This window comes from Neoarius graeffei, chromosome 3 (genome assembly GCF_027579695.1).
Source record: "Neoarius graeffei isolate fNeoGra1 chromosome 3, fNeoGra1.pri, whole genome shotgun sequence".
Taxonomy (NCBI): Eukaryota; Metazoa; Chordata; class Actinopteri; order Siluriformes; family Ariidae; genus Neoarius; species Neoarius graeffei.
In genome coordinates this window covers 69,753,268-69,764,625 of record NC_083571.1, presented here as the reverse complement: position 1 = coordinate 69,764,625, position 11,358 = coordinate 69,753,268, and the positions used below count along the sequence as shown (strand labels likewise).

General features: G+C 48.9%; 1 protein-coding gene across 1 annotated transcript; it reads left to right on the top strand.

The window, feature by feature from the left end:
- The first annotated feature begins 51 nt into the window (after nt 1-51).
- LOC132882868 (uncharacterized) lies at nt 52-11,147 on the top strand. Its single transcript, XM_060915978.1, has 2 exons — nt 52-119; nt 10,117-11,147. The coding sequence occupies exon 2, from the start codon at nt 10,441-10,443 to the stop codon at nt 11,134-11,136; it is 696 nt and encodes a 231-aa protein (XP_060771961.1). The 5' UTR covers nt 52-119; nt 10,117-10,440; the 3' UTR covers nt 11,137-11,147.
- Nucleotides 11,148-11,358: the final 211 nt, after the last annotated feature.

Genomic DNA, 11,358 nt, shown 5'->3' with positions numbered 1-11,358 from the left:
CAGAACGGCACTGAACACAACGTTCTTCACTGATAAAGACTCTGAGGACAACTGAACAAACATGCTGCTGAATATTTCAGTAGAAATCAGGACTCTCAGGACTCTTCTCCTGCTGCACTGTAAGTTTGAGTCTTTCCTTCACAACAGAAGAAACTGTAGCTGTAAATATAGCTTTATCAAATAAGTTCATCATGAAGGAGGTGAAAGTTGATTTTTAGTCTGTTGTGGAGGTTCCATGGCTGAAAAAATGCTGAGAACCACTTTAGTGTATAATCTCATCTCATCTCATTATCTCTAGCCGCTTTATCCTTCTACAGGGTCGCAGGCAGGCTGGAGCCTATCCCAGCTGACTACGGGCGAAAGGCGGGGTACACCATGGACAAGTCGCCAGGTCATCACAGGGCTGACACATAGACACAGACAACCATTCACACTCACATTCACACCTACGGTCAATTTAGAGTCACCAGTTAACCTAACCTGCATGTCTTTGGACTGTGGGGGAAACCGGAGCACCCGGAGGAAACCCACGCGGACACAGGGAGAACATGCAAACTCCACACAGAAAGGCCCTCGCCGGCCATGGGGCTCGAACCCGGACCTTCTTGCTGTGAGGCGACAGCGCTAACCACTACACCACTGTGCCGCCCCTAATAATCATAATAATCACAAACCTGAACCACAGTGTGGTCTGTGAGTGTAAAGATCTCATCTCATTATCTCTAGTCGCTTTATCCTTCTACAGGGTCACAGGCAAGCTGGAGCCTATCCCAGCTGACTATGGGCGAAAGGCGGGGTACACCCTGGACAAGTCGCCAGGTCATCACAGGGCTGACACCTAGACACAGACAACCATTCACACTCACATTCACACCTACGGTCAATTTAGAGTCACCAGTTAACCTAACCTGCATGTCTTTGGACTGTGGGGGAAACCGGAGCACCCGGAGGAAACCCACGCGGACACGGGGAGAACATGCAAACTCCGCACAGAAAGGCCCTCGCCGGCCCCGGGGCTCGAACCCAGGACCTTCTTGCTGTGAGGCGACAGCGCTAACCACTACACCACCGTGCCGCCGAGTATAAAGATGTAGCTGTAAATATAGTTTTATCAAATAAGTTCATCATGACGAAGGTGAAAGTGGATTTTTTGTCTGTTGTGGAGGTTCCATGGCTGAAAAAAGGCAGAGAACCACTTTAGTGTAAAATAATAATAATAATAATAATCTGATCCACAGTGTGGTCTGTGAGTGTAAAGATGAATCTGAAGCTGAATCTGTGATGCAGGTTTACTGTGTGCAGCTGGAGACGAGACGGTCACACTGCAGGAAGTGGAAGGAACCACTATAACTCTCCATACTGGGATAACTGGAATTCAGTGTGATGCTCACATTCTGTGGTATTATGGACCTGAGAAACGAGAGGAAACAATACTGAACAGTCAGGTATTTAAAGGAGAAACTGTGACAGAAATCAGTGAGAGATTTAAAGAACGACTGCAGCTGGACAGAATCAGTGGAGCTTTAACCATCAGGAACATCAGCAGAAACCTTTCTGGAGTTTATTTATTCCAAGTTGTTACTCCACGTCTCTCATTCAGGACTTTCAGTGTCAGTGTTTACAGTAAGTACATTTTATATTTTAAATACAAATTCCTCATAATGAAGTGTAATTAACTCCAAGCTCAGTTTGTTCTTCTCTCTGCTCCTGTGTCGTCTCCGTACATAACCACACACTCAGTCCATGACCTTTCAAACTTTCAAGGATGAATTTTAATGTTTCCTTTGGTAAATTTTTATTTTTAATAACCTCACAATGAAATGCAGATGAATACTCTGCATGCCTGCTTTTAGGTCATCTCACTGTATTCAGTCCAGAAAATTAAAAGATGCTTCATATCAGGATTAAATGTGAGGCTGCAGTGGAGGAAAGAGGATGAAACAGAGTCGAGTAAAAGTTCTGCTCCTGGAGTAATAATTCACTTCAGTAAATGTAATGATCCAGAAAATTACTTCAGCTAGAGTAAATCATTGGTTTGGTGTCAAACAGTTCAAGTAAATAATTTACAAATTACTTTTTATGTCGGGCGGCATGGTGGTGTCGTAGTTAGCGCTGTCGCCTCACAGCAAGAAGGTCCGGGTTCGAGCCGGACCTTCATGACCGTCTCGTCTCCAGCTGCACACAGTAAACCTGCATCACAGATTCAGCTTCAGATTCATCTTTACACTCACAGACCACACTGTGGATCAGATTATTATTATTATTATTATTTTACACTAAAGTGGTTCTCTGCCTTTTTTCAGCCATGGAACCTCCACAACAGACAAAAAAATCCACTTTCACCTTCGTCATGATGAACTTATTTGATAAAACTATATTTACAGCTACATCTTTACACTCACAGACCACACTGTGGTTCAGGTTTGTGATTATTATTATTATTAGGGGCGGCACAGTGGTGTAGTGGTTAGCGCTGTCGCCTCACAGCAAGAAGGTCCGGGTTCGAGCCCCATGGCCGGCGAGGGCCTTTCTGTGTGGAGTTTGCATGTTCTCCCCGTGTCCGCATGGGTTTCCTCCGGGTGCTCCTGTTAGGGTTTTGCTGGGATTCGAACCTGGTTCGTTGGTGTGATAATCCAGCAAACCCCCACTAGGCCACCAGGGGGATGACTCAAATGCAGAGGCGTGAGGCGGAAGTAGAAAAAGAATCAAAAGGTTTATTTAAACTATATACACTATATACAGGGCAAAACAAAAGACAAAAAAAAACCAAAGAGTATAATCCAAAAGAAAAGCAAAGTGCAAAAATACAAAAGCTAAGAAGATCAAAAAACACAGTACAAAGGAAACTGGAGATAAACATAACAGCACAAAGACTCCGTGACAAGAGGACTGAACTCAGGGGTATAAATAGACAAACTAATTAAGGACACAGGTGAAGATAATTAGGCAATTAACACAAACTCAAAACACAGGAACAGTGGCGGCCTCTAGAGGCCAAAATGAACACGACATGAAAAGGAAATAACAGCGGCCTCTAGAGGCCAAAACAGTCCTAGTCCTAACAGGACCCCCCCCTCTAGGAGCGTCTCCTGACGTTCCCAGGGCGATCCGGATGGGCCGAATGGAAGTCCCGACATAGTTCTTTATCAAGGACATCCCGAGCAGGAACCCAGCAGCGCTCCTCAGGACCATAGCCCTCCCAGTCCACCAGATATTGCAACCCGCCGCGGACCCGGCGGGAGTCAAGCAGGCGATTCACAGTGAACACAGTCTGCCCCTGGAAGATGCGGGGGGGTGGGGGGTTCCTAGGGGCAGGGGCATACGTAGACGTCAGTACGGGCCGTAACAGGGAAACATGGAAAGTGGGGTTGATCCTCAGAGTCCGGGGCAACTGGAGCCGGTAGGAGACAGGGTTCACCCTGCGCACCACCTTGAAGGGGCCAATGTAGCGAGGAGCAAGCTTGCGGTTCTCCACCCGCAGTGGAAGGTCCTTAGTGGACAGCCAAACACGCTGCCCAGGGCGGAAAGCGTGTGCAGGTCTTCTATGGCGGTTGGCCTGAGTCTGGTTGGTTCTGGAGGTCTGTATGAGGGTCTTCCTGACCTTGCTCCAGGTCTTGCGACACCGTCTCACATATTGGTTGACCGAGGGCACCCCCGCGTCCTCCTCCTGGTCCGGGAACAGAGGTGGCTGGAACCCGAATTGGCACTGGAATGGCGACAGCTTGGTGGCCGATGACTGCAGGGTGTTGTGGGCGTACTCCGCCCATGGCAGCCAGGTGCTCCACGATGTCGGGTTATCCATAGCCAGGCCTCGCAGGGTGGTTTCCAGGTCCTGGTTGAGCCTCTCCGTCTGACCATTGGACTGTGGGTGAAACCCAGAGGAGAGGCTGGCAGTGGCTCCGATGACCTTGCAGAACCCGTGCCACACTCGGGAGGAGAACTGGGGCCCTCGGTCTGAGACGATGTCCTGTGGAAGACCAAAGACTCGGAAGACATGATTAAACAAAAGTTTCGCAGTTTCAAGAGCAGAGGGGAGTTTGCACAGTGGTATGAAGCGGCAGGCCTTGGAGAATCTGTCAACTAAGACCAAAATGACCGTGTTACCTTGTGACTCAGGGAGACCCGTGATAAAGTCGACTGCTACGTGGGACCAGGGACGCCGGGGAATGGTCAGAGGATGCAGGAGACCCTGGGGACGCTGTCGTGGGTTCTTGGTTCTGGTGCAAACCTCACAGGACAGGACAAATGACCTTACTTCCTTCTCCATGTTAGGCCACCAGAAGCGTCTTTTCAGGAAGTCCAGGGTCCTCCGAGCTCCCGGGTGGGCGGTGAGAGGGGAAGAGTGACCCCACTGGAGAACCTTGGCCCGGGCTTGATGTGGGACGTACAAGAGGCCTGGTGGCCCCGTCCCAGGACCGGGGTCCTGGCGTTGGGCTCGTCGGACAGCCTCCTCAATACCCCAGCGGACAGGGGCCACAATCCGGGACACAGGGATAATAGGCCCGACTTCATTCTCCCTGTTAGTGGCAGAGAACAGTCTGGACAGTGCGTCAGGTTTGGTGTTCTTGGAGCCGGGGCGGTATGAGAGGGTGAAGTCAAACCGACTGAAAAACAGGGCCCACCTAGCCTGTCGAGGGTTCAGTCTCTTGGCTTGCTGGAGGTACTCCAGGTTCTTGTGGTCAGTCCAAACCAGGAATGGATGTTGTGCTCCCTCCAGCCAGTGCCTCCACTCCTCAAGGGCCAGTTTGACCGCTAGCAGTTCTCGATCCCCCACATCGTACCGGGACTCAGCAGGACTCAGGTGGTGGGAGAAGTAAGCGCAGGGGTGCAGCTTTCCTTCCGAACGTTGAGAGAGCACCGCGCCGACACCACTGTCCGAGGCGTCCACCTCCACGATGAATGGTTGGGAGGTGTCCGGGAGAACCAGAATGGGTGCCGTGCAGAAGCGGTCCTTGAGGTCTTTGAACGCCTTTTCTGCCTGAGGAGACCAGCCATAAGATCCACCTGTCCCTTTGGTGAGGTCTGACATGGGTGCTGCCACAGAACTGAAGTTCCTGATGAACTTGCGGTAGAAGTTAGCGAATCCTAAGAACCGCTGAACCTCCTTAACGGACTTGGGAGTAGGCCAATCCCGGACGGCCAGGGTCTTGGCAGGGTCCATTTGGAGTTGGCCTGTCCGTACAATAAATCCCAGAAAGGAGACCTCGGGAACATGAAATTCGCATTTCTGGGCCTTGGCGAACAGATTGTTCTGTAGCAGCCTCTGGAGAACCTGGCGGACATGGTGGCGGTGCTCCTGCACGGTCTTGGAAAAGATAAGGATGTCGTCGAGGTAGACAAAAACGTATAGGTTAATCATGTCCCTTAAGACGTCGTTGATTAGGGCCTGAAAAACAGCTGGTGCGTTGGTGAGTCCGAAGGGCATCACCTGGTATTCGTAGTGCCCAGACGGGGTGTTAAAGGCAGTCTTCCACTCGTCTCCCTGTCGGATACGGATGAGGTGGTATGCGTTCCGTAGGTCCAACTTGGTGAAGACGGTGGCGCCTTGGAGCAGGTCGAAAGCTGTGGACATCAGCGGAAGGGGATATCGGTTGCGCACAGTGATCTTATTCAGGCCCCTGTAATCAATACATGGTCGGAGCCCCCCATCCTTCTTGCCGACAAAGAAGAAGCCGGCTCCAGCAGGTGAAGTGGAGGGTCGAATAAACCCAGAGACCAGGGCATCTTTGAGGTATTCCTCCATGGCCTTGCGTTCTGGCTGAGAGAGTGAAAACAGTCTGCCACGAGGAGGGGTAGTCCCAGGGAGCAAGTCGATGGCACAGTCGTAGGCCCGGTGCGGAGGAAGAACGGCGGCCCTGCTCTTGCTGAATACCTCCTTGAGATCCCAGTACTCTGTGGGAACTTGAGATAACTCGGTGAGATCAGGGGGCTCGGCAGGAGACACAGGAGAGCTAGAGAGCAGACAAGAGGCATGGCATGCAGGGCCCCATTCCACAACCTGGCTTGTTACCCAGTCTATGCGAGGGTTGTGGCGAGTAAGCCAAGGAAGGCCTAGAATAACTGGGAACTCAGGTGAAGGAATCAGGTGCAGGGATATTTCTTCCTTGTGACCTTGAGACTGGAGGAAGACTGGAGAAGTAACTTGAGTGACTCTTCCATCACCTAACGCTTGGCCATCGAGGGCAGACACAGACAGTGGGACTTCAAGAGGTGCAGTCGGAATATTGATGCTTTGGGCGAAGTGAATATCCATAAAGTTCCCAGCCGCCCCTGAGTCTATCAAAGCTTGACAAGAGTGGACAGACTCACCCCAGGAGATGGAGACCGGGATGTAGATTCCTTGGCCAGGGAGTCCGGGAGAGAGGGTAGGCCCCGTCACAACCCTCCCTCGGCTGGACGGGGCGGTCCTTTTCCCAAGAGTTCGGGACATGATGCTCGGAAGTGACCAGGCTTGCCACAGTAGATGCAGCACTTGTCCCTCCTTCTGCGCTCCCTCTCAGATGCGGAGAGGCGAGTACGACCCACTTGCATGGGTTCTGGACAGTCACTGAAGGAGGTAGACGGTCTCCAGGTAGAGGTAGGGAGGCTGGGGGGGCTCAAGGCTTGGTGGCGTTCTCTCATCCTGTTGTCCAGACGAATAGCATGTGAGATGAGGATTTCGAGGTCACTTGGGCATCCAATAGAGGCCAGACCGTCCTTGATGGGGTCAGACAGACCATGGTGGAAGGCTGACACCAGGGCAGTCTCGTTCCATCCACTTACTGCTGCGAGTGTTCGGAACGAGATGGCGTAATCTGCGACGCTTCCTCCTTGCCGGATGGACATGAGCTTTCGGGCTGCGTCGGTACTGATGTCTGCCTGATCGAAGACCCGAAGCATCTCTTCAGAAAACAGCTGGAAATCAAAGCACTCAGGTCCCTGTCTTTGCCAGATAGCAGTAGCCCAGGCTCGCGCCTTACCAGCTAATAAGGTGATCACAAAGGCAATCTTGCGGCGATCCGTAGTGTAGGTGGTAGGCTGAAGCTCAAAGGTGAGTTGACACTGGGTAAGGAACTCTCGGCACTCACTGTGCTTGCCGTCATACCTCTGTGGTGCAGGAAGGCTGGGTTCGCGAGGTGAAGAAGGCAGCATTGCAGGAGGCACTGGAGCAGGAGTGGGAGCTGGATCAGGAGCAGGAACTGGATCAGGGGCAGGAGATGCAGGCAGAGATGTCAGCTGTGCCAGGGTTTTCCCAATTTGCTGAAGCAGTTCCTCGTGGCGAGCGAGGGCCTCACGTTGGCTGGTGAGCGTACGTCCATGAGCGTCCATGGTCGCTCCGAAGCGTGTCAAAGCTGCCATAATTCCCTGAAGGTTGGCCGGGTAGACAGTTGAAGCAGCCTCTGCTGAGTCGGTCATGACGGAGTCTTTCTGTTAGGGTTTTGCTGGGATTCGAACCTGGTTCGTTGGTGTGATAATCCAGCAAACCCCCACTAGGCCACCAGGGGGATGACTCAAATGCAGAGGCGTGAGGCGGAAGTAGAAAAAGAATCAAAAGGTTTATTTAAACTATATACACTATATACAGGGCAAAACAAAAGACAAAAAAAAACCAAAGAGTATAATCCAAAAGAAAAGCAAAGTGCAAAAATACAAAAGCTAAGAAGATCAAAAAACACAGTACAAAGGAAACTGGAGATAAACATAACAGCACAAAGACTCCGTGACAAGAGGACTGAACTCAGGGGTATAAATAGACAAACTAATTAAGGACACAGGTGAAGATAATTAGGCAATTAACACAAACTCAAAACACAGGAACAGTGGCGGCCTCTAGAGGCCAAAATGAACACGACATGAAAAGGAAATAACAGCGGCCTCTAGAGGCCAAAACAGTCCTAGTCCTAACAGCTCCGGTTTCCCCCACAGTTCAAAGACATGCAGGTTAGGTTAACTGGTGACTCTAAACTGACCGTAGGTGTGAATGTGAGTGTGAATGGTTGTCTGTGTCTATGTGTCAGCCCTGTGATGACCTGGCGACTTGTCCAGGGTGTACCCTGCCTTTTGCCCTTAGTCAGCTGGGATAGGCTCCAGCTTGCCTGCGACCCTGTAGAACAGGATAAAGCGGCTAGAGATAATGAGATGAGACTTTTTATGTCGACAATTGAGGTGAAAAAACTTCTTCTTGGCTCCACCCCTGGAAGGCATGTCTTGGCTCTGGGTCTGTGGGAAGTTGTTCTGTCCACCATGGACAAGCTCCCCCAGACCACCAGAGGGCGCCATCTCTCTTTTTTAGCTGCTTCTTTTCTTGTCTGGATGAGTTGCTGTGTTTGGGAACCTGAACTGGGTTTCACCTGATTAGTTTCTCTCATTAGTTGCTTGGTGTTTATTCCCCTGTCAGTGTTTTGTCTAAATGTTGGTTTGTTTTGTGAGTTCCTGGTTCTTTTTCCACCTCAGTTTAATTTGAACAATTACTAATTCCATGGTTCAGTGATGTCGAGTGAATGGGATCAGTTCATGTCCTATAGATGTGATTCAGTGAGGTTATAAAATCTCCTGAGGATGTTGGTGCTGATGTGAAGAAATGAGTGCAGGATGAAAATGAACAGTGCAGTATAACGGCACAGCAGCGAATGTTAGTCTCACAACACCAGGAACCCAATGATGGAGGGACAAAAACAAAGGGTGTTCATGTTCACTCAGTTCAACCGATGCTGAATTAAATAATTTCAGTCAGTTTTTTATTCAGTGTAAATGTTTGACAGAGAAACTCAGCCGTCTCCACTGACTCAGGCGCTGCTGCGACACATTTGGTGCCTCAAGTGGAAACTTTAGGCAGGTTTTGTTTTCACTGGGACTCAAAATTTAATTAACTAAAAGTTGAACATACTGTTTTTTAATGGGTTAGTTTTCTGCAGTGAAGTGCATTTTTTATTTTTCACTCTAACAGTGAGGAAAGAAAAATACTGTAAAGCTGAACAGTTTATTTTAAGGTTTGAAATGAGGAATATTAAAAGTCCTGTGATTTAAATATACTAAAAAAAGTAAAATCCAGTGAGCCATGTTATCAAATGGTGTAAAGAGAGTCTGTCCATCCATCCATTATTTATTCCGCTTATCCGTTGTTGGTTGCAGGGAAACTGGAGCCATCAACACTTTCTGAGCAAACAGAGTGCAGAGTTCAACAGCACTTTGGTGTAAAAATGATTATTTCAGGGCAGATTCATCTGTAAATGATGTTCCTGATGCAGATTGACTCCAAACAGCTCAAACTGGACTTTTAGATTCATGAAGTTATAAAGCAGAAGGTTCACATGAAACACTTTTATTCACAGTAAACACTGACACTGAAAGTCCTGGATGAGAGACGATCAGCGATGACGTGTAATAAATAAACTCCAGAAAGGTTTCTGCTGATGTTCCTGATGGTTAAAGCTCCACTGATTCTGTCCAGCTGCAGTCGCTCTTTAAATCTCTCACTGATTTCTGTCACAGTTTCTCCTTTAAACACCTGACCGTTAAGTATCTTTTCATCTCCTTTCTCCGGTTGATTGAACCACAGAATCTGATCTGTTCTGTAACACACATTATTACGTCCTGCAGCTCTACTGTATCTTGTATTGTATTTCTGAGGATATTCTCCAGTTTATTCAGAGGTTAGCTCCACATTAGAAAATAAAAACCCAGCATTTGATGTCAACATTGTGGAAAATGATGTGATTGTGATTTCACAAAGCAATAAGTCGAATCTCGGTGTGTGAGGGTGTGGAAGAAGACTCTGGAGGCAGGATGAATTTTAGCCCAGCTCCAGCCCTCCGTTTTATCGTTCTGTGCTTTTCAGCACACTTTCTTCATCTCATCAAAAACAGGACAACAACAGAAAACAGGTCCATCCCGGACTCACAGCTTTGGCTCCGTCAGATTCAAGAAAAATTCATTACATCCAGCATACAAAGAATTACAATAAAGTTCTTCGCAGTTCTTCAAAAAAATTCTGTGGTTTATTAATTGTCCGCATTCACGTTCAGCATGAATAAGTTTTTTGTACAACATTATATTTACAGGTCCAGTTTATTCTGTTGTCCAGGAAAGGTGAAAACACAGCAATAATTGTACTAAAATGTTCACCTCCATTTTCAGGAGCCATAGTAACAGTTTCTCCACCATTTTCGAGGTGCGAGTGAGGCTGCGCAAGAGCGGACCGAGAGGTTGCGCGGGAGCGAGGCTGCGCGAGAGCGGGCCGAGAGGTTGCGCGGGAGCGAGGCTGCGCGAGAGCGGGTCGAGAGGTTGCGCGGGAGCGAGGATGCGCGAGAGCGGGCCAAGAGGTTGCGCGGGAGCGAGGCTGCACGAGAGCGGACCGAGAGGTTGCGCGGGAGCGAGGCTGCGCGAGAGCGGGCCGAGAGGCTGCGCGGGAGCAGGCCGAGAAGTAGCGCGGGAACGGGCCACGTAACAACAACCAACGCAATGCCCCCGAAGAAAGCTCCTACGGTCGAGGAGATAGACGATATTAAAAAATCCCTCGACTTTCTGGGTGAAGAAATCTCTGCTGTCAGGATGCAGCAGAAGACCATCTTGGACCTGGTAGAAGAGGTCAAAGCTCTGAGGCTACAGAACAAGGAGAAGGAAAAGAGGATCGCCATTCTCGAGAACCGAGTGGAGGAGCTGGAGCAGTACACCCGGATAAATGACATCATTGTGACCGGACTGCAAATTCAACCCCACTCATATGCTGGAGCAGTGGCGAGAAGAGATGGAGAGGAACTGAATGAGGAGGATGCTAACTCTGTGGAGAAACAGGTGTTAGCATTCCTGCACTCCAAGGGGATTGAGGTAAAAAGCAATAACATCGAAGCATGTCACCCTCTCCCACGGAGAAGCAACACAGGCAAACCGGTGGTAATAATGCGATTTGCCAACAGAAAGCATAAGATGCAACTGTTAAAACAAGGGAAGAAACTGAAAGGCTCAGATGTGTTTTTAAATGAGCACTTAACCAAAAAAAATGCAGACATTGCAAAAAAGGCGAGACTCCTAAGGAAACAGGGGAAAATCCAGAACACTTGGACACAAAACTGCAAGATTTTCATCAGGCTGAAGGGATCTCCAGAAGAGGCCAAGATCTTGGTCATCCGAGATATTGGGGAACTGGACAAATTCTGAGGGAGCCAATCAAAGCAATTTACAATCATGACACAAGGATTGGACACTGGACACAAGAACTGGACACTTTCCATTATACTGAGCACAAAATACAAGATATGGAAAATAATATTGATCCGGAAAATAATCTTTTCAGCAACATCAATATCAGATGCCGGTATTACACTGAATATCAATACAATGCAAAGATCAGAGACGGAAATAAGATATCAATTATTCATT